The sequence below is a fragment of the Rattus norvegicus genome, chromosome 5 (genome assembly GCF_036323735.1).
Source record: "Rattus norvegicus strain BN/NHsdMcwi chromosome 5, GRCr8, whole genome shotgun sequence".
NCBI lineage: Eukaryota > Metazoa > Chordata > Mammalia > Rodentia > Muridae > Rattus > Rattus norvegicus.
This window is the reverse complement of record NC_086023.1, coordinates 117,577,501-117,602,132: the sequence shown is the minus strand read 5'-3', so window position 1 is coordinate 117,602,132 and position 24,632 is coordinate 117,577,501. Positions and strand designations below refer to the sequence as shown.

The 24,632-nt window shown below is 41.0% G+C and overlaps 1 protein-coding gene across 9 annotated transcripts in view; it reads right to left on the bottom strand.

Moving 5' to 3' along the window:
- Positions 1–24,632, bottom strand: part of Nfia (nuclear factor I/A) — a 538,386-nt gene that overhangs the window by 295,259 nt on the left and 218,495 nt on the right. The window contains exon 1 of one of the 9 annotated variants that reach the window (XM_039109303.2): positions 17,635–24,632. This exon is cut by the window's right edge and continues 14,195 nt beyond it. The exons of the other annotated variants lie outside the window; for them this stretch is intronic. Coding sequence (XP_038965231.1) covers positions 17,635–17,731 — 97 coding nt within the window. The 5' untranslated portion in view covers positions 17,732–24,632. The remainder of the gene's footprint in view (positions 1–17,634) is intronic. 9 annotated transcript variants of the gene reach the window in all.

Genomic DNA, 24,632 nt, shown 5'->3' with positions numbered 1-24,632 from the left:
TGAGAACCGAACATGGGTCCTCTGAAAGAACAGGCACTATTTTTAACGACCGAGCCATCTCTCCAGCCCCCAGTTTTATATTGTAATTAGTCTTATGAAATCTTCATTTGGTTTCTTTCCAATTAGAATTCAAAATGGTACTCTAAAAGAAAAGTTTCCCTACTGTATGGAAATTATGGCTATGAAAAAGATAATTTCATGGCCGGAAAAGGTACCTTTCATGGCTTGAGATTCAGCAGGGGGGAAAGTCTCATGAACCTGTCACAGTCCTAGTCTGTAAGAAATGTAAGGGACTTTAATGGGTATTTTAGTAGAGCCACTTAAAATTAAGTGATGAATTGGAATGAGAAAAGTTATTCCAATAAAAGCAAACAAATTAACTAACCTGACCTTGGTCCACATAAAAGATTCATTTTCTTAATGGAAACAAACTCTCTGAGTCTAGCTCGAGTTTAACCACTAAAGTGTATGTGAAACTTAAATTAAGCTACAGAAGCCAGTCCCCAGAAATTCAGGTGCCCATGCTCAAGTAGGTAAGAAGAGTTCTCCCAGCTACAGGATATTCCTCTGGCGTGGTCTAGATGACCCACTTCTACACTCATTGCCACATGAGTCAGAAACCTGTTAAGACCCAATTAAGAAAGATGCCACGCATCATTGATGCATGCTTTGTCCAGAGCTTAATTCTACTGTTTTCCCTAAGTAAATTCTGTCTTCCTATCCATTAACTTTCTCATCCCTTGGGTACAAGTAGCAACTTCTGCTGTTTTCTTTTAAAAGGTTACAGAAGATCTTAAAGTTGCAGCGAGATGGGCCGGTCATTCTGTCCATTGCTCAGAGACAGCCAGATAGCATCTGTCTTCATTGTTCACTCGCCACTTCTGACAGTGTCAGAACACGAGTCTTTCTGATCTCATCAGCAGCCTGAAATTAAACATCAGCAGAAGCCAAACGGGAAAGGAGACGGCGGCTTCTCTCCTTCCTGCCTCCACAACTTCCAGTTGTCTTAGTGCAAAGTAGAGGCCGTTTCTGATTTAGTCATTCTGGGAGCAAAGAAAGGTTCTGTGGAAGTCTAGACCAGCAATACAGGATTCTCACATTTGAAGTAAGGACACTGACTTTGTCTATTTTGGGGGGAGGGAAAAAGCCCTGTTTTTTAAAAAGTCAAGGATACATCTTCATGTCCACACAGAACTACCACATCAGGCTAACCCTTTTATTAAGTTAGGATTCTAACTCTATGTGAGCTCACCAGGGGCAGGTGTAGGAAGGCACAACTGTTTCTAAGACACTGGAGGCCTCCTAGGTTCTCTGGTTTTATCCACGGTTTTTAACATAGCCCTAATGGGACCTATAACAAAGACCTGTCAACTTCTGGTTAGAAACCATGACGCTGTCCATGCAGATTTCACGTGTATGGAAACCATTTTACACAGTTAAGTTTTGTGATTAGGTCCAGTTATTCTGTAAAATGATGGCTGGTGCACATATAACAAAATAACCCTAGGGCAACTGAGTACTTTAAATGATTTAGATGTTACATGAAAACAAACTAACAAATAAATGGTAAGCCCCGCCAGTTATTGGGAAAGCGAAAGGGCACAATGTACACTCTGTTCTGGGTATGTGGCCCCGTGAAAGTCACACAAGCACCTCATCCCTGGAGAATGGATGATTGCATAAACTGACCTCTCTACAGTGTCAAGTTCAAACATTATCTCTTTGTGTGTTTAAAATACACCGATTCCCGTCTTGTGAAGGCCAGTGCCCATCTGCCACAGCACGTGAGAGACTGGTGCGTGACAATACTGACTTATTTCACACATAATAAAGTTCATCTTCTTTGACTAGGCACTTCCTTTTGTGTGTCTCACACTGGTCCTTGGTCCTCTTTACCAGAACCTACTAGGTTTATTAATTGCTCAATATGACAGTATTTTTAGACCCTTCACCCCAAATGAAGAGAAAGTAGAGGTTGAAATGCTAAATAACATGCAGTTTCCTGTAAATCATTTCATTCGACTGAAATCAACAGACCTTCAAAGTGTAGGACTTGGCAGGCGCTGAGCTCAGGGAGAGGGAGTCTAGCCTTGTCAGGGCTCCTGCCCTTGAGAAGTGGCCATGCCCAAGGAAGCTAAGGCCTGCTACAGCAGGCCAATGCTGGCTGTACAGAGGGTGGTTCTCAATAGCCCCATTTTGTAATAAGTCTCTGCAGACGAAAGGGTGAGATTTTGACGAACAAAACTTGGACTTATTATTTAACCCCCCCACAAAGAAAAATAAAGTTAAAGTAAATGATCTCTTTTACATCTATAATTCTAGCTTCTACTTTTTTAAAATATTCTTTTGAAAACACTTACTTCCTCCTTGAGAATACCGAGTCTCCTTCCATTTTAATGGAATAAATATTCTTTTGAAGGCCCAAGGATATCAGTAGAATATAGCAAACATTACAAACTTTAATTTCAGTCAGACATCTTACAAGGCCATTTAACATCTCCTATGGACAAAATAACAGGGCCTAGAGAAGGACAAGTCACATGGATTAATGGCTATTTGGAAGACTTCCCCAGAGAGGTTAATTAATTGAATCTGGAGGGCACTTTAGTGCTTCTTAAATGTTTAGGAGAGAACTTGACAATAGTCACTGACCCTCTTTCCATAGAATTGCACAGGTAGGCTAAATACTGCATGCAAAGTCGGTATCTAGTATGTAGATCACAAGCTGTTCTGTTTGCCCTATTCCCTGTTTTTATTGGTGGCCTCCATGAAGGAGAACAGATAATAGGCTGCAGAGGCATCCGAATGGGATGGGGTGGGAGGAGATTCTGGTGTGTCTAACACTTGTGTTTTCTGAGTCAGGTCCTCTAAGATTCAAAATGAATTCTATATACTGAAGGGTGAATTGTAGTCAAGAAGGTATTCTTGATTGCATGTATGTCGTTGGCATGTTTGTTTTATACTTTTAAGGAAAAGCAACTACATGAAAGGAGGAAACTACCCACATGGGAAAAGAGTAGTCTATCGAATCCCTGATCCTCCTGAGGCCAAATCTGGACCAAGAGACGATAACGGAGGCAAAGTTCAGCTCAACAACAGGCAGCATTTCAAAACAATCTGCAGAATCAAGACAGAGGAAGCCGCTCTTTTAGGGAGAGAGCCCCCCTTCAACCTGGGAGGTAGCACAGTGTACCAAAGAGCTGGATCAACGTTTTGATTTCAGTTTTGCCTCAAGCTAGAAACATGATCCAAAGCAAGTCGTTTGTGCTTATATAACTCAGTTTCCTCGTCTATAAACTGGAGGTTTGGAAATACACACGAGTCAAGGAGACAGCCATGGAGGGCCTGGCAGATGTTAGGTACCCAACACCATGCCACCTCCATTCCAGCTCCTTACCTCCTTCAAACTCCTCTAGGCCAGGAGGATATTACACAAGTTCTCGCAAAGGAAGGTGGTTGGGTCTGGGTTTGGGTTAGCAAGACAAGGAGTAAGTGCTATCACCTCAGGACTATGTGTATAAAGCAGAAAGTGAGCCAGTCTCATCCATCTCCCATCCTGGTCAACCACGTGAAAATCAAAATGAGTACTCATTCTTTTCTTCTTGGGCATTTTATCTTATTATCTCATTTCACTGTATTTCAAAGAAATTTCCATAATCACTTAAATGTTTCCATATGACAGCCATATTCTTCAGGTAACCTGAGTTCATACCATTCCCTCAACACGAGTCCCTCTAAAATGTTCCAGGATCTCTTTGTGTGCTCTGAATAGAGCTTGTTAGGCTGCCAAACCATTCGGTCTTCTGCAGATAGCTTTGTTGGTTCCAAACTTGGTTATCAAATTCTTTTATCAGCATATTTTAATCAAAGCCTTTCAAAACAGTCTGAGGGTTAGGAAATACCATAAGGTCTGAATGAGAAGCGAAGAGAGCAAAACATAACTCCCAACTAGGACAAAAGCAAAGGGCTGCTGTGACTTTCCCTCCGAACACGGCACAACAGCAGCTACTGTCATCTTAGGCCAAAAAGAACGCCAGCTCAAATGTCACATTCGAATAAATTATTGGCTGTTCATAAACAACAAAAATGGAGACACCCAAGCCTGATTTCCCACCTATCGATTTATACAGATTCCTTAGTTGGAACTGTTTAAAAGAGAAACTCCCTTCTGTCAGGGGGATCATCGTTCCTCAACCACAAATATAAGGGTATTAAACCAACAGTGTCATTCTCCTGCAGTGGTGGCATGCAGACAGTGGGTGCACACCATTGTTCCAGCTTCCAGACGTTCCTGCTGGTGCCTCCTGCCAGTCCAGAAACTCTCCTGTATACCACCTCCTTCAAGTGCCCCTGCCCGATCCGTTACAGCAGAGGAAGGCCAAGAAGCAGGGGACCCTGCAGCTAACAGGGAACGTGGTCCCTCAACACTTTTGCCACCTGAGAGGCAAGCTGATTGCTTAAATGGAACAACAATTACTGAGAAGAAAACTCCCATCCGGTCCCAATTTTATCACTCGACCTAATCACAGTTTCTTTCATTATTTTTTTTCTTTCAGCCATGACAATAAACATGTTTCAGAAAATAAGTCACCAGTGGAAAATAAGTCACCAGTGGAAAGCTATTTAAAGAATTCTACAGAGATGGTGCTACAATAGTGGAATTGGGAAGGCCTTTGTTGACAGTTAGTTCTGAATCTCTCACCATTCAAATACTTGGGATGCCTGTTCCCTTGCCTGTCAAAATAGAAAATCCTTAGGAAGGATTTATACCACAAGTTGTCCTGTCTCTTCAAAACACAAGCGAGGTGTCTTTCCTTCTGGGACCAGAGCTCATACACAACGTTCCAGTATTCGCTAATCAGGCTTCTGCACAGCAAGACCTTGAAGAGGTTGTGAGCACTAGGCCCAGCCTGCTCACCTTACAAGGCCTAGCTAAATGCTTGCCTATAAAAATTCTCACATTTGCCCCCATAAAATGGTAGCCAGAGGACACTGACAGCCACGGATCGAAACCACTTGGCACACACTAAGACCTAAACCTTTCCCCTACACTGTCTCTTCCCGGCTCCACTGGCTACCACAGCAAAAACTAATATCAACAATAACAACAAAAACCTTAGCGGGCCATTATTTAATTGTCTTTCAAAACCCAATTGTTCCTCCCGTCACACTGAAAGGACTCTCCCTCCAATAGAACACTTAGGTTAGATTGACGAAACGGGAGCTGTTTCACCTAGTTTGAAATAATCTGATAAAAAAAAAAAGGATGGTAAAACAGGAAGGTTTTACACATGCAAATCCACCCTTGTACCCAGTTTCAATTCTCTTATGTTCATGATCTATATTCCTACTCTCCAGATGGGCCATCAGCTTAACACCAATGCCAGTAACAGCTTGTGTATTGTTTGTTTAAAACAAAGATGATGGATTAAATATCATATGCAATGTGAGTAAAGAGGTTAAGGTTAATACCACTGGTTCTGAAATATATGATAAATTAAGTCCATATAGTGTTGCTCAAGTAGATGCACATAAATAAACATTTAATTTCATTCTTCACAGTCACAGGAGGAAGCATGCATTATCTAGAATATGGAGCCTTTCCATGGCTCCAGATTTATTCTTGTTCTAAGGCATCATTACCCTCCAAATTACACAGATTTATGTCATTTCTCCGAAACACTCATTCGCCCATCACAGGCCCAGATCCAACACTAACACGTTTGTTTTAAAATTATGCCAAAATGAGCAAACTTGAAATTCTTTCACCTATATTTGAGTAATCTGCAAATTTCCTCAAATAAACCCCCAAACCCTACTATTTCAATATACACTATATAAACCACAGAAGTCAGAGGGAGAGTGTCTTCCTACCCTCGTCATTACATAGAACTGTCCACAGAGCAGTTGCTGCCACTGGAGCAGCCTGTGTCAGATCCATGTCCACAGCAGTGACTTCCTGCCTTGACTACTTACTGACTTTGACCTCATAACCATATGCGGTCTCCATTAGAAAAATTATTTAAGAGAAAAGAACAAATATATGGAAACCAGAATGGAAGGACTGCACACAGCAGAAAGGTAATTCCTTAAAGGGATTGCGCTGATAGGTTGAGTAAGAAGATTACCATCAGCAGGAGAACGCTGAGCAGCACAGAGTCTCACAGAGATGGCTCAAAAGAGAGCCAGCAGAATGAGAATGCTCTGTCTCACGCATACACACTGAATAGAGGGAAGTGAGGGGCTCATTTAGAGCAGTCAAAACACAGCCCAAACCTAGAAAGAGTTCTGCTAGGGCTACCGGTCCTACCAACAGGTTAGGTTGAAACTTTATTTGAGCTGGAATTTGGCCCTCCCCAGTTGCACCACGATGAGAAAATATTTAAAGAAAGCAGTTTTGCAATTCCTGTGTTTGGACTGAGTAATGAAATCCATGGTGCTTGCTCCTAACGTTGTCTTGATGTCAGTTCGTGGCATCCATGTAAAATGTCAGGACAAAGGAGGTTTTCTCTAGCGAGACTATAAACAACCCTGTGTAAACTCTGGGGGAGATACAAGTTGGTTAAAAACTCCAAAATATAATAACTTCACGACCAAAGCACAATCAATGCAATAATTGAGGATTACTTTTTTTTTTTTTGGATTACAATACTGGATTGCAATTCGATCTCATGTGTTTTTACCTATAATAGATTAACAGGCATGGTACAAACATCCGACGAAAGGGAGACTTCAGTACAGATTATCCTTATTATTAACATGAACAACTAGAAGAACATCACAAGTCAAGTCCATTCACAACTACAAAACCCACATCTTATCTAGAACTTGGAAACTAAATCTGGATTAACTGAAACTTAAGGTCCCTCATAACTATAGCATTCTATGATTCCAAACCTGTGATTGCCTATTTGTTCCCTTGAATGTTTTTCTTGTGATGGGAGGTGGTGCCAGTCTCCCTTTAGAATATCTTTCCACCTTCATATTAACCCACTGCGATGACTCACACTCACGAAAATGAAATTCTATAACTTTATAATTGAAAGAGAATGGGAAGGAAACAGAATCCAAACTCATGCCATGTCACCTCTGAAACCTGGACTCCCCCTTCTGCCGCTTCCAAGGTCTAGGTGGTAAGCACTCCATCTTACCAAGATACTACCCAGTACACCCATATTTCCAAAAGTTAGATGAAGAAGAATTCCTCTTTGGATTTATGGGGTAACGGGGACAGGATCACACTATTGAACATAACGTGGTACCTACTGTGTACATGATGGAACCTACTGTGTACGTGACTGGGCTGTGCAAGTTTCCATTACATGGCTGCCTACGATGAGCAAGAAAGGTACTTTCATTTTGAAATCTATTTACAGAGTGAAAATTCTTCACCCTGTAAAGTGAACTCTGTTTGTATTGAGTGTATAGTCATCACTTCCTGTGAATGAAGTAAAAATAGAACCCAGATGAGTAGAAAAGTGTCTTCATTTTCAGTGAAAATTAATTCCAGGGGAGAAAGTGGAAGTGTGTGTGTGTGTGTGTGTGTGTGTGTGTGTGTGTGTGTGTGTGTGTGTGTGTGTGTGTGCGCGCACGCAACACTTTTGGCTTCCTGTTTACAAATTTTACTGCATATAAGTTTTACTTGTTTTTGAGGAGAGAATTTTGGGTGAACATTCTACCCATGGTAGGTCAATTTCTAAATCAGAACCCAAAGAAGATAGTATATGCTTTCTCCGCTAGAAGGGGTCTTTCATAAAAGCAATAAAGTAACCGCATAGGCTGTTACTTGAAAACTGCCATTCAAAAATGCCCCGGGAAGGGCAGGGTTAAAGGTGGTCATGTGACCCACCTTAGCTCACACTGGAGCACTAAGCTATTGCATCACTGTCAGATCACAGTCACACGCTGTCCCCAGTCTGCTCCATTGAGTAACAGACAAAGCAATGCTTTAAAATTGATTTCCTAATGTCCTAGAGGTCAATTTAAGACCGTATAATTTGCAAATACGGTTATCACAAATTTATTTTAGATTTTTAAAGCTGTTCCCTAGTATTGCATCTAGCAGATATCACTAACAAAATATAGTGCCCGGCCCTAATTAGGTATTGTCGAATGCAAAGCGTGGCTATGTTCCCTTTGAATTTAATATTGGGAGTTGAGAGTTTAAGAAGCCTCTATGCTCCAAATACTCTTAAAGTACCACTTTCAGTGTTTTTATCTTTTTTAGGAACCACAGAACTGTTTAAAGGGTGCTTTGCAGAAAAGTCCCTTTCAGTTTAAAACTGGAATGGATTGGACGACAAGCTGTCAATAACTTCCAAGAGCCAAACTATGGAGGCCCCTCGTGTCTCCACGATGTCTTGCAAAGCATTTTCGGGAATGGCTTTGAGATGGGTGGAAAAAGGAGTGCCCTGCCTTGCATGGGCCACCGTCTGTCACTGGAAACTGTCACTGTCGTGGCAGACATGAAATCGGTGGTCATGAGAACGCAAACCGGCCAGGGTTTGCCTGGAATGCTCAACCCTGTGTAGCAACAGACATGATTTTGATTCTAACAATATTTCCAAACAATTCTTAAATCTGGCAGACAGGAAGAATACTAATCACCTAGATAAATGTGTTTCTTCTACATTCTGGAGGGGTGCCATGAGAATATATCCCGTTTCGTGAGCCTCCATGAGGGGAGTGCTGGCCCACTCGGCAATACTTATTGAATTTCATATTATTTTATTAGGATGTTGGTACAGACACTATGCAAAACTCCTCAATTAAGTTAATTCCATCTTGTCAGCTCATATAATTATAAATATTACAGAGCCTAACACAAACCACTGGGAACACACCACAGAACTTAAAATAAAGACATGTGATTTGGCCCACAGGAACAGTACAATAGAGACAAGAGATCCCTTCTCCTCTCTGAGGACACTAACATGCTCTTTCTAGAGATCAGGCTCCCTCCGAGAAGTAGGTATAACCTCCAACACACAGGAAATGCACTGCAAACTTTCTCTATGTGCAAGCTTTTCCCTCAAATCTTTATTTTAAAAATAATATCCAAGTTAACATGGCACAAGGAATACGGACAGATGTGTAGCTGTCCTATCCAAAGGTATTAAAGACAAGTGTTTGTTCATCAGGTGTAACTTTGATACATGGTCACTAAGTGTTTGCTGAATTTTGTGTATATCTATACACAAAGAGACACAGACACAGACACAGGCACAGACACACACACACACACACACACACACACACACACACACACGCACATTCTCAACAATTAAGTAAATATCATCATGAATCAATTTCTTGACCATAACCTAAAGAATCATTTTTGTCAAAACACCAAATGTTCAGTTTCCTCTGTAGGCATATACGAAGGCTCAGTTACAAGCATCACGTCATTTTAGCCAATGCAGATTGTTTTATGAATGCCCAGTTGAGAATGAAGTGGCAACTCACGCCAGCTTCTCTGGTTAATATACCATAAGCTCACATTTCTAGATAGTGTGTGTGAATAAAGGACAAACAGAAATTTCCTCTCACTAAACACAGCTTCACTTTCTGAAGGTATGTGTCACTTGCACTCAGTAGCGGAATTAGTTCCTGTGGAAAAGCCATTCATTCCCTGGACCTGATAAACAAGGGAAGAAATGTATGGACATCCAAGTCCATGGTAGGGTGAGTTTCCAGAACTGGGAAGGCAGAATTTCTAAGCCTCATTAGGGAGAAGAATGCCCACATAAAGGCTAACATCACCAGGTATGTACACAGATATTTAAGAAACAAAGTATAGTCTTTGTTTCAACTGGAAGTCATAACGATGGACCTGAAATGCTTCCTGCCTGCATTACAGAAGGAAAGACTAACGGTGCCTTTGATGTGCTCTAAATTGCATTAAACAACTTTGAGACTTCCTTTTTTCCAGATTAGTGTCATCTGCCTCTTACCTGGCTACCTGAAGCTGTTACGTTCTCTAGTTCCCTCTCAGATGTGCCATGTCACGTGTTATTTCAACAGCAAATGATCCAGTTATACAGACCTGGGTTCAAATGCTCCACTTGCCGCACAGACCCCTCACTGGTGTGGCCTCTCTGCTTTGCCTTTACGCTCCTCCCTGGGAGATACATACCAATATGCACATTTGCTTGTACTTCTGGCTCCTGCACTCTGTCCTCTCTCTACATAGAAGCCAAGAAGACATGGGCCTATCCTTCATGTAGTTCGTTTCTTTCCTTTTAGTGATAAGGTATTTGCCTACTGTGTATAACACCCACGCTTCTGTGCTTAGCACTTCAGAGGAGTACGAATGAAATTCTAAGAAGATAACAAGAAGGTTGAAGAGATGGCTCACTGCTTAAGAGAACTTGTACTTACAGAGGACCCAGATTCAGGTTCCAGCACTCACATGGGGGTTCACAAGCGATCCAACCCTCTCTTCTGACATATGCAGGTACTAGGCATGCATATGATACACAGACATAATATAGTATATAATATAATATGTATAGTATATGATAATGTATAATGTATAATATCTAATACATTATATGATGTGATACATGATGTGATATATGATATAATATACATATATGACAATAAGAGCACTGAGGATAGGGATGACCCTGTCATGTGTTTTCACCAGTAGGATCAGAGATTCATACACAGCAGGCAATTAATGCATGTATTTGGTGGTTTTAATACCTAAATGATAAACTAAAACTTATCAGGACAAAAATTAATTATTAATAAGAAAATATCATCAATTAAATATAAAACCATCTCCTAGAACATTTATGCTCACCAAAAAGTTGATTAAAAATAAGACAATATTTATGTGAAAAGCACATTTATTCATCGATTAATGTAAAAACTTGTGCCTTCCTATGAATCCATGTTTTTCTCATCTTGATTTCTTGACATGAATGCATCAGGATAGGCAGGATAGGGAACAGTCTTATACTCCCAGAAGGGAGAAAACAGCATCACAAGACCAAAGCAAATCCCGTATCATAACCCAGTGACTCATTACAAACATGCCTCTCTCCAGGGCTCACTCTCCCCTTTCTGTGGGGGGATCTATACCTACAACCTCTATTATCATTCACAGAAAGGAGCTGCCAAACTTCGCTAGAGGTCCACTAGATAATAAGGCCTATAAGAAAATGGACATTCATTTATTACGTTCATAAAGAATTCCTAGTATAATACAAAGAACAATGCCTCGGTGAACTGCCCTGATGGGTGTCGTTGAGCTGGAGAGGGTGAAGAAGAAAGATGAAGCTAGTCATACTACAGAAAATTCCACAGAAATTATAGCTCACAGGGCTACATGAGACCGAGATGGCCCATTCCCAACAATATACCAGCTTTGACACCCTATACTACTCCCAAAACCAAAGAGCGGTTTTAAGAATTTCTTGCCACTAAAAACAACAACAAAAAATGCATGCGTTTAAAAATGGAACGTTCTAACAAAATATACTCACACATGCAAGGAATAAGAAATTTACAAGCCAACACAAGGTCATTATTTAATTTTTAATTAGGTTTCACCTAACAAGGAAAACTAAGTCTTCCTTCATCCATTTAACAAACCATCCGTTTAGAACACTCCATGGCTTAGAGAGCTTCGGCGGAAGACATGGTGAAAAGGAGAATCCGAGACCCCAGAATACATGGAACTCACTTGACTCTGCTCTCAAGTGATCTGATAAGCAAACGGCCTCGCTGGCTGCAGTCATCACTGATAATTTATTTCCAGGGTCTGACAACGACATGGCAATTCACTTTGCTGATGGAACATTCTTTATTTGGGTGGGATGCACACAGATACCAACATAACGAATGCCATTCTCGCAAGATAATAGACCAGAGAGAAGATGCGGGCCATCAAAACCGCTTCTCACCTATCAGAAGATGCCCTAACAACTGACAGTGTTTATCAAGTTCATGAGTCCTCCTTCCCTCTAGGCAAGGTTCCAGAGCCAACCCTTTCTTCACTGAGGTCATCGCCACACAGTTTGATATCCGTGCTGCCTGCATATTAGCAGTTAAAAAAAAAAGTCCTTACCTTTGCAATAGCTGATAGCAGTGTAACAGTAACAGAGACGAACCACCGGGCTGTCTGTGTTCTGTTAATTAACTAAGAGTCTCACTTTCACTGTCAGCAGGGGCTTCCTCAGATCCATACAATAACTCTTCTGATAATGAAGTATTCCCCTACTCCAGGACTATTTTGGAATCTCTAACTTGGGCCTTGTTTTTATTTCATTAAACTTTATTAATAGCTGACGAGGCCCCAGGATGAGAACAAATTAACCTCTGATTTAAACTCCTAAGAGAGTAAAGGGGAAGTCTCTGACAGGAAAAAGACTAAGAAGACAGGCCTTAATTCTTCACACCACTGCTGCATAGAAGGCAGAATCTGGCTGCATGCGAGGAAGGAATCCGCAGGAAGATCTGTGACCCATACCTGCTTCTTAGGGCTCCCGAAGTTGCACATGCAGAATGCGTCAAAGGAATGTAACATGTAAACGCACACTTGCGCCAAACTCCGTGTCTGCAAGGGCACCGCATACACAGGCCTTCTACTTCTTTGGGAAGAGTCAACTGAACAAACTCTTTGAACTTTGTCCTTGAAGCTGCTAAGCTACTTGCAGGTAGCCTTGCTCAATGGCTGGCCCTGGGTGAACAATGGGTGCTTGCTGAATATGGACAAAAACATGCCTCACAGTGTTTGCTGTGTCCAGACCTCATTCCCACTGTTTGCACATTATGCTCTGGCCTTTCTTCTGCTCCCCAGCCCTAGTCACTGCTGGTCCCCAACACTGCCTCTCCTGGCCATCTATCTTCAAACAGTCCTATGATCCACAACCCAACATCAGTTTTAACCAACAAGCTTTCTACAATTCCCAGCAAACTGTTCTATCCTTGGGTGTCCCTGGCCAGCCCTCAAGGCACGACTGTACTCTCATCCTCTTCATAGAGTCCTCAACTTGAATCAATACTGTTCACTTCTCCTGGGCCTCACGGGTCCTTCATAGCCTATATAGAACAGAGCACTTAACTGTTTTTCCTGTTACCCAGCAGAGCTATGAGCATCTGGAAGAGAAGAATAGCCTCTTGTCTTTCTCCGCTTCTCTCCCATCAGTGTGTAACATGGCCGCTTACTTTGGCTGAGTGATTATGATATATTTGTTGATGGTTTGGAGTGAGTAGTTTTGAAATCCAATGCACCAGTTTTTGTCTTTGGATGTGATGACCAATTTCAACCCAAATTGCTGTCTGAATCATAGTCTTTCTAGTCTCCTGAGGACACTGTCAGAACAATGGCAAGGGGAGTGACAACAGACACTGCCCAGCCTTATCAAAGACAAGCTTTAAAGGAGAAGTCCAGGACATCCTTGAGTAACTGACATAAAACCAACTTCTAAGAAAGAACAGGCTTGGTAACGTAACAGTTTATCCTCAATGGAAGGAGACAGAAGTGAGTGCATTTTGTTGAGAGGGGCTGTAGTTTTATTTTATTTTGGTGTCTGGGACTTGGCACATACTAAGTTACACTGTGCCACACTGCATCAGCCTGGAAACTGAACTCACCTACAGCTTTAGCCACCGAGCCCTTGGACAGCCCCGATTAATCATGAATCCTCCCAACTTCCATAAACCTGCTCTTATTTTGTACTTCCACATCCACAAGAAGAATATGCACTTTAGAAAGGCAGAACTACAGTGTGTTTCTAAGATGGTGCCCCCAAGCAAACCTAGAACAATGGTTCACTCGCGGCTGCCCTTCACATGAACTTCCGAGTTAGCTAACTTACTTCAAGGCAAGAGTTTGTCATGAGCTAAACAAGAAACACACACACACACACACACACACATACGCACACATACATACACACACATACATACACACACATACACACACATACATACACATACATACACACACATACACACACATATACACACACACATACACACACATATACAGACACATACACACACATACACACACATACATACACACACATACATATACACATACATACATACACACAGAGACACACACATACACACACATATACACACACACATACACACACATATACAGACACATACACACACATACACACACATACATACACACACATACATATACACACACATACACATACACATACATACATACACACAGAGACACACACATACACACACATATACACACACATACACACATACACACACATACAGACAAACACATACAGACACATACACACATACACACACACATACATACACACACATATACACACACACATACATACACATACATACACACACACACACACACACACACACACACACACACACACGTTCATGTAATGCCAACTAATGGGAAAAGGGCCTTGAAAAGAATCAGGGAGGGAGAATTTGGAGGAAGGAAAGTGAAGGAAGGTATGATATAACTGTAATTTCAAAACTCAAAGAAAGGTGTATATCCATGGACTGACCCTGGACTCTGACCTCATAGGTAGCAATGAATATCCTAGTAAGAGCACCAGTGGAAGGGGAAGCCCTGGGTCCTGCCAAGACTGAACCCCCAGTGAACGTGATTGTTGGGGGGAGGGCGGCAATGGGGGGAGGGCGGGGAGGGGAACACCCACAAAGAAGGGGAGGGGGAGGGATTAGGGGAATGTTTGCCCAGAAACCGGGAAAGGGAATAACATTCGAAATGTAAATAAGAAATACTCAAGTTAAAAAAAAAAAAAGAAAGGTATATCCATGAAGGTTCAACTACAAGACATTTAAATCAAGACTGACAAGTAAGTATTAAACTATATATTCTACATAGTATAAATAAACCATATACTCTACACAAATGAGATGCTTCCAAGAGAAACACAAATTTACCAGGAAGATCTCATCCCCAACCTTGTCACACTTTAGGGCCAACATACCCTTGGGGACACTGTAACTTCAATGTGACTGCACTGCAGCTTCCTGTCTGGATACAGAATCCATTTAGACGTATGTGGTATCCAAGAGCAAGTCTTTCTTTAGTCTCTTAATGGCACTTTCCGATCACATGCATGATAAGGTATGTTCATCCTACCATGATTACTGCAAGAGTTAATAGTAAACCCCACTGCAGGCTACAGGTAGTTTACTTCTCCATAGCCATCATACATGCTGCAAGACCAGCAACTCCGAATGAGCGAGTTAGAAAGCGAGTAAGCCGCTTCATGAACGAGTATGAATACTTAATCCACTGTATGCAAAAGTCTCTAATTTTAAATGAGTCATTTCCTTTTGTCTTTGAGACCCGCTCATGTAGCCCAGGGTGGTCTCAAACTTGCTACATATCAGAAATACTGTCTCCACCTTCTCAGTGCTGGGAATGTACATGGGTGGCACCTTCTTGGTTTTAAATGAATCTTGAAAAAGATATTTTACTTTACTAAATCTCTGTCTTAGAAGCTGCCTGAGGTGAGAGGTGGGTAGCCACTGAAAGGAAAATTTTCAGTCCTGGCGGTATAGAGCAGTGGTAGAGAGCCCAGGCTTAGAATGAAAATTTACGTGGATTTGGCTCTAAACAAGCCCCTAAAATTCAATTTTCTGTTGTAAAGATGTGAGCTCTCATGTATACATGTAAGCTGGGTAGCAACTACCTTCAGAATATCCTTAATCTTCTACGACAGTAAAAAGACAATTGCAAAACACCTCATAAAGGTAAAAGGGACAGAAAACTTTTTAAAAAGTTAATTAGCTATTGATAACTATAGGTAAACTTCACAAACTCCTACATCTGCACATATATACTTGTGTGTGCACACAGCTACGTGTGCATGAGCACAGATACTTATATGTGCAGAGAGACAGACACACACACACACAGCATTCACACAATTGTGGACTTAGCCTCATATGCATTGCCCTTCCCCTGCCCATGCACATAGGCACACATAGACACAGCCTCACACACATAGCCTTTCATCTACACATAAACACAATCACACATGCAGCTTTTCACTTGTCCATGTACACGGCCTCGCACACACAGCCCCTTACCTAACCACATACAGCCTCTCACACAGCCCTTCACCTGTCCATGTACAGTCACACACAGCCCTTCACCTGTCCATGTACAGTCACACACAGCCCATTACCTGTCCATGTACAGTCACACACAGCCCATCACCTGTCCATGTACAATCACACACAGCCCATCACCTGTCCATGTACACAGTCACCCATGCGTGCCCTTCATCATGAAACTTAGCATCTCTACTCTATAAATGACACTGAACCATGATTTTAAATCTTGTCCACGCTTATTTAGGAACCAGTTATGGTTTCCAATTTTACAAAGAGTGGAATAGAAAAAAATAGAAAAATATAATCATAAATAAGTTGAAAGACATTTATTAAAGGACGATGCTCTCAGCACAGTAAAAACATACCCAAGCTGCCAGTTTTTAGAGCATGTTTTTTCAAAAAAAAAAAATCTTTCTATTTTGGACAAATAGGATTAAGCTTCTTAGACAATTCCTTGTTGTTTTGACTTCAACAATTTATGCAAATGAGATGTTAATTAGTGTAATTGTAACTTAAATTATGCTTGTGTAAACCTCTCCTTTGGAAGGAAAGTGTGGGAATCCACACAACTGGTATTTAAAGTAGCTGCACTAACTCACTTCTGAAAGCCCAGCATCGCAAGATCACTTTCATGTCTTTACAATTTGTTTTTATGAGGTGATAACATTTTTACAAATACCATCATTTTTGGTTTTTTATATTGTAAGTGACAGTCTGACATTTTACAACTGGCTTATTGAAAACAAGAATTGAGCACTCTTGCAGGAGCGGACATTAACTGCTGAATAGAGATTCAGATGCTAATGAGGTGAGAGGGGCTCCAGAAAGTTTTGATAAATGCTACACACACTCTAACTAGCTGTGAATGTGGGTTGACAAAGAGCATCTACACCAGGGTTCAATAAAATGTAACCCTTTAAATTAATCATACTGGCAGTATTTAATAGAATGCACAACAATCTCCTTTTCTGTTGGCCATAAAGCTGCAGAATGCGAGGTCTTCTCAAGTGAATGTTCCCACATTCCCACTCCACACCGCGACTTTCATTTGAGCGCCTACAGCTGTTTCAAAAGTACTTTACTGTAAATAGCAAAGGGTAAGCAGGTTTCGGGGCTGACTCTTTCACAACATGGAATGTAATCTTTTTCTTCTTCTTCTTTTTTAATGCCTAAATTCAAATAAAAACTCCTGAGTCAGAAGAAACACCAACATTTGAAGGCTGGATACAGACCTGGTGCACAGTAGGCTCTCAATAATGAGTTGTTGTCCTAGGAGAGATCTGGAAACTTATAAAAAGAAGAAAAACCATCTGCTTGTACAAGGGAAAAAAAATAAAAAAATAAATAAAAAATCAGGAAGTAAGACAAGTGGCGCTCGTCACGCCTGCAAAGTTAAAGATATCTGTCTGGGGTCTGGGGAAAACCACCTTAAAAATCCTTGTATCAAAGGACAATGGCTAACAGTTATGTCCCATCGAGTGAAACTGCACCGCGTACTGTCACGAATGTCGGTTGGACTCTACTTACTCCATTTTTCAGGCTCACTCCGATCAAACTCTACTGCAGGTCGGACGCCTACGGATTCCCACCGACTATGAAGGCAGGAGTCTCCTCTACGTCTCATAGCAAGAACATTAACGTGTTATTTCTTCTTAAAGTGACAATCCCTAATATCCTTTGTGGGGTTTGCCAATTTTGATCTTGGCAGGAAGTGGGAATCCGTGTACTCAGCAAGGCTGCGAGCTTGCTGGCTGTCAAGACCACGCCTCAGCCAGCGCCTGAGTGGTATTCCTGTCATTTCACCACAGTAAGAAACTTATCAGACTGACATATAAAGCCTCCGAAAGTGGTGAATTATGCCAAAATGCAGACTCACGTACCCACCACCTAAATTTCATCTTCATAACTCCTGTAATTATTCCCTCAATTACATAGAAAGATTGTCGTTACAAATTTACAAAGCCTTTAAGGGGGGGGTAGTTATGACGCAAATAAAATAACCTTAGGTTAAAAGACAACCAGACTTTTGAAAGCATAAGGTTATCTACTGATACATGAAGTATACATTTTATTGACATATTTGCCTGCAGATATTGTGTATTTTAAAATAAATCATTTAATGCTCATGTGATCTATACATTTCCAAGTCAGCAAATGAATCAGTTCTTAGCATGCTGCATAAAAAAATATGTCACCCCTACCCTGACTTTTTAAGGTTAAAAATTCCCACTTTTGAAAAACGAACTGGTGGAGAAATGTGTGCTGCGGTTTAGAAATGGCCATTTAGTCAAACTGCATACCTGTGCTGTGTCAGCGAAGGCAGAGGCATCTTTCTGCACTGCTCTAATGGACAGCAATTGAATTTAATTAACAAAACTCCTTTGACTTAGCTCATACTGTGCTGAATGTAATGGAATCCTCTCCGCTACTTGGTCTTTTTCCTTTTCTATTTTTTTTCTCTCTTTCTCTTTCAACTAAAGAATGCCCTTAACTGCCATTGGCTTTAAGAATATTAAAGGCTATACACTGTACCTAAAAAGATATATAGTACAGTCATCTTCTGTCCCATGACTTAAATTTAGTTACTAAGTCATGTAACGTAAAATAATTTAAAAGATACTTTGATAGTGATACTGAGTATAGATTCAATTACCACAATATCTCCATTAAAGGCACTTTTATAGCATGAATAAAATGCAAATCCCTTCTGTGGATCAATATCAGAATATAATTCTATTCTGCCTCCTAGAAAAGGAAGTTACCCAGCATAAATTATCTTCATGTGAAAACGGTTAAAAGGCACTCCTTTTAATCCCAATATATTAACATGGTACTTTTGGTAGGATGCCACTTTAAAACTAAATTCCAGCAATTCTGGATGTACCCATTCACAGGAAACCCATTTGCTATCATCTTCTTACTTACTCAAATGTCTGCCCAACACTAAATTCAGAGAGACATTTCAAATAAGCAAATAATGTCTTCCCAATAAAATCAAGAACAAACATTTGTTTTTTTTTTCTTCAAACGTTCCTGAGCTATCTGAGTCAATATTAGCACCCTGCCTGCCTTTTGCCTGGCTGGGCACTCTGACACAACTTCCTATGATTGATTAGCATGCTATCTCTGGATCTTTGACTTTGAACCATAACCTTTTTTGTGAGCAATGACAGTTGGGACCTACCATTTGCCATCTGTAGAGATGGAGGGGGTAAGGCACTTCTTGTGCATTAATCACCTAATTAAGAAGAGACTTAAACGAAACACTAAAGCACAATAAAGCCCTAGCTGCTTAATCACTTTCTACGGTTAACGGGCATCTTCCTGCAATCAGTTTGCAAGATGGGCATTATCCATTTAAGTTTTAACAAAAAATTCCAGGACAGAGGGGAGAAGGAAGATTCATCCCAACCAGACATTCCAACTTGTGAGAAGTGGTACTGCATCTCAAAGCAAACCTTGAGAGCCTGGGGCCTACACGATGACTCAGTGGATAAAGGGGTTTGCCTCCGAGCCTCACGGGTTAAGTTGATGCCCAAAATCCACATAGTGAAAGAAATAAAGTGACTCCCTCGAACTGTCCAGACCTCCATACGTGTGCCCCACACATGCACATCTGATAGCTAAATAAATGTAAATTGTAAGCATTTTATCAAAACCTTCAGAGGCTGGTGCATACAACAGGGTATCAAAGCCTCTCGAGGGTATCAAAGCATAATGTGTCCCTCTCCACTGACTCCCTAAGATGATTACCATGAGGAATGAACCTTACTACAAAATGTTGGATGACTATACTCTTAAAGATGTCACTCCCCATTAATAGATACAACCATAGTCTTTCCACATAACACAGTGTGATGGAAAACACAATTTTACTGCTGGTTACACACCACTCTGCATCACCATCCTCAGAAATAGGGTGATCAACAGAGCAGGTAAGGCTGTACTCTTTTTCGAAATAAAAAAAAAATTGACAGTAAAGGTAATATTTAAGTTGTAAAGAATCGACTTGTATTATTCGTGGCTTAAAAAAAAAAGAATACATGGTATGTCAAGAAAAAAAGTCAAAGGTCCTCACCCTTACAGGTAAACTTCCCAGCACCACCCTGGGAAGGCTGCACAGCGAGTGTACATGAGAGGCGAGTCAACGTGAACAGACACTGAAGAGTAGACACAAAAATGGCACTTACTTCATGAGGTATAGCTATCCACACAGAGAACACCAAAGAGTGTCAAGCTGTAACACTGGCTAAACTGTATAACCAGAGCTAGATCACCACACAAAACTAAACTGCTGTTCCATACCAGAAACCAAGGGAGAACATGAGCTGAAAACACAGGTGACACACGTCATATCCCTGAAAGTCTCTAGGTCTGGATGAAAAATAATCCAATGTAATTATACAAGACCAAGGTACAGGAAAGGCATACCATATCCATAGATAGGATCTGATAGCTGTTGCTGTTGCTGTTCATGTCCTTTCCCCTCACCGATAGAGTTAAACTATGTCTAAGCAAAGTCCTCACGGGATCTTTCTTGAAACCTGCCCAGATGATCGTGTAATAGAGCCATAAAGGGCTGAGGACAGTGAGAGGCATTTGTGGAAAACAGAAATGTGGATTTGCTGTGTCATCAAGTGCCTCATAACTGGAGCACTGTGACAGTAAAATAAAATAGATTAATCGGGACAGGATAGATAATTTGGGAACATGCCACATGCATGTGGAAGCTATACGAGTTCCAAGAGTGGCATCAAAGGGCATTTGAGCACCAGAAACACTGTTTCGTAATTGGAGCATTATGAACTGCTTCTTCATTAGGGAAAAGTGAGAATGAGTCCTACCTCCTGAAACCCACGAAATAAATTCCCGTGCAATACACGCTTGGATACAATAAACATAAATGTGTATAAAAAATACCACATGAAACCAAGATCATGTTTAACAAATGATCCGAAAGCTTCGCTTGATTAAACTTTCGGTATTTTACTCAGCAAAGGTAACCTGAAGAAAATAGAAGGCGAGGCACACATTGTGAAGAGGTCTTTGCAACCGCAGAGCTGTGGGAGGGTTAGAACTCAGGGCTAGCGGGCTTCTGCACAGCACAGAGAGACAGACTGCAAAGCAGAGCAACATGATAAGAGGTAAGAAGACTTATTTCACAGATAAGGAAGGGAGCATGTTCCCACAAATATAAGGGCTCGATCTTACCATTAACCAAATTAGAAATGCAGGCTAGCACAGAGAGGCATGTGGCATAGCCTCTAGTTAGGAGAAAAACAAAAATGATGAATATAGGAGAAAAGGCAGAGATCAACACAGCCTTTGGTGCCCTGCTACTGCTGAAGGGCACAAATGTGTAACTAGTTAGCATGATAAAATATCACTCTTCTTAAAAGACTTAACACTTACACCCTTGTGACCGAACAGTTCTACTCCTAGGCACAACGGGCATGGATCCTAAGGAATTAGGAAGAGTCTGTAATTCCATTACAAATGGAATACTATACAGCAGTGTACTACAACATAGGAAGCAACACTAGAAACAATTTTGAGGGGAGGAAAGGCACTTTGGCATAAATGTTTGTGTATATTATTTATCTATCTATACGTATCTAATTTATAAAACTTAAAACAGGTGAACTTAAAACAATATATTTAGCATATAAATATGTAACATCTATTTTTAGAGAAAGGCAATTAGAAATGCAAAATTCAGAATAATGGGTGGGCTCTTCAGAGTGCTGAGACAGGAGAATGGGCAAATGAACGGAAGGCCCAGGTTCTGATCTCATCTCTGGAGGGGGCAGGCCCACAGGACTTCACTCTGCTGTGACCTACATGCCCCCAAATAAATAAGAACTCAAATTAGTAATGCTTATTAAAATGAAAATATTCCTCGTAATGGTCTACCTGGAACTTCCCAGAAACAAGGTTTAAAGGAAGTACACCGAGACTCGGATTTCTATTTTGACGGTTTTAAGTAATTCTATCCTTTTTTTTTTCTCAAAGGAATATAGTAAGAGTCAAGTTAGAAAAAAATCTTCATTCATTTTTACTTGACTGACCTGAAGTAATTATATGTCAAATCCAATCAAAGCTCTCCGTGCCAACAAGGGTACAGAGATGAAGTGGTAACCTCAGCCAAGTCAGATACAAACATGATAATCCACCCCGTCTTTAAATAGACCTCTTTACACCCTCGGGTTTAGTTCAAAATAAGCTTGTATCCTCAGGAAGAGGGCAAGAAAAGATGAACAAGGCCTGCTGGAAAGGTTGGGCAGCCTGTGTTTATTTGTTAAATGTGTGTCTCTATTTCTGCATATACATATATAAAACACATTATCCACGTTATATCTTCTTATATGTGTGTGGTATGAAGAAATCAACAAAGTTTTGTGGACTGACAGAAGAAGGATGAAGAGTCCAAAACACGTGCCCTGTGACAGTACTCTGTATAAATAATAATGAACACAGTTCCTGTGTCCACACTCCTAGCTGAAGGCGGCCACAGTGAGATCCCTTGAGCCCAGGATTCCCAGGCCAGCCTGGGAAGCACAGAGATATAATCTCAAAGAAAAGAAGATCCAGTTATAGAGATGAGACTCTAGAAACATGCTCAAAACGTTTTTAATTCAGGGGACACGACTAGCATGTGGTGGCCAAAGACTCATCTTGTTATTGAGGTGTCTCCTCCTTTATTGTTACAAACTCAGTCAGACCTTCAGCACAGTAGGTGTGGTATGGGTATAGGGACGAACTTCTCTCAAAGATCTACATTTACCAGCAATGATTTATGGAGAAACAGAAATAGAGCCGTGTGTAAATCCTACTTGGCCAGGATGAAGGTGATCCTAGTGTCTCGGACTGGAGAATGAAGGGATGAGACGAGGTAGCATTTCACAGATAAGCTTTACAGGGGGCAACACAGAATCACTGTCTGCTAGGCAAGATGCCTGTGCCTCTAAGCATACGCCTCACACTGGAGATGGCCTGCCAGCCACTGCGGACAAAAGGGCTAACAGGACCAGGAAGGCCAAGCCTCTGTCAGCCACACCAGGTGACACGGAACCACTTTCCCGGGTGGTGCATTTCCAGTAGGTATCATGCCACCGATCAGAACACTTGAAGGAATAAAAGCCAGTTAGCGTGTTTCCTAATTCAAAGTGTAAGTGTGAAACATAATTTTGACTAAATTTTAAGAGCTAAAATAAAGGTATTCTTACCTTCAATGACTGATTAGGAAGGAGCCTTCTTTCCTGACATTTCAAGATAGTTTTAAAATTTGTCTTATGAAAATCTGCAAGCAAGTGGCTTGTGCCCTTCACCTGAATTGCACACTTATACACCTTAAATTGTATATACGCCCAGGGGATAAGACCTCCCATGCAGCTCTGAGGGCAAATGAAAACCCAATCACTCTCTTCCTTCTGTCAGCACTTCGTGTGTATCTATTGACCATGAAAGGAGGGTTGGAACCTGGTCTTAGAATTTTCTGAGAGCAAATACTTTCTCACAGTCTTCAAGTAACTTTAACTTTCATATACTAAACTTTTCTCAACATTTTTAAGGCTCTATCTTTAAAATAATAAAGTACCATTTTGACAAAATGTTTCCACTGTCCTGTGCTAAAATCAGGAGGAGATTTTGAATAAAAGGCGGTAAAGACAGAAACACTTTCTGGGGAAGTCTACACTGGAGTGGCTTTGATATGAGTGTGTTAAAGAATGAAATCATGAATGCGTGTGTCGGAGTTATGTTGGGCTGGTTTCTGTTTCCCTTCTAGAAGTTTATGTTACCTATAATCAACAAGTCCTCAATTAAGCAAAGAAGGTCTGCATGTGTCTGTGCATTTTGGAGCTAATGAGATTGTTTTTTTTTTTTTTTTTGGTTCTTTTTTTTTTTTTTTTTTTTTTTTTTTTGGAGCTGGGGACCGAACCCAGGGCCTTGCGCTTCCTAGGTAAGCGCTCTACCACTGAGCTAAATCCCCAGCCCCTAATGAGATTGTTTTAATAGTTTTCATGAGAGTAGAGCTTTAGATTTGAGACAGAAATGTTAGGAGCTCAGCCCTGTACATATGACCTTGAGTGTGATCTTTAACTTGTGTATGGCTGCCTGTGGCATCTCCTGACTTTGGATAAGCGAACACTCCATCTCGAAATCTACGAACCTGCAAATACTTGCCAGAGAGAAGCAGTGAGTGACACACCTTTCCCTCTGGACCAAGACAAAATATGATTCAACACCGGCAAAACAGTGTTGATTGAGCACTTTAAGGGAAAGCACTCCATTTTTAAGATATAGAGAACCTAAACATTCCGTAGCATAGCCTTTACCTCACCCCTGTCTGTCAAGTGTACTTCACGAACGTGGGTGTGAGTAAACACCCGATGCTGAAGACAGGCTTTCCTCATGGCTGAGCTGAGGTAGCATACATTGCTCCATCCCCCACACGGCTGAAAGTTGAGAACAGGATCATAGGGGAAAAAAAGCCTGGATAATTTTTAATAAATAATTCTAACCTC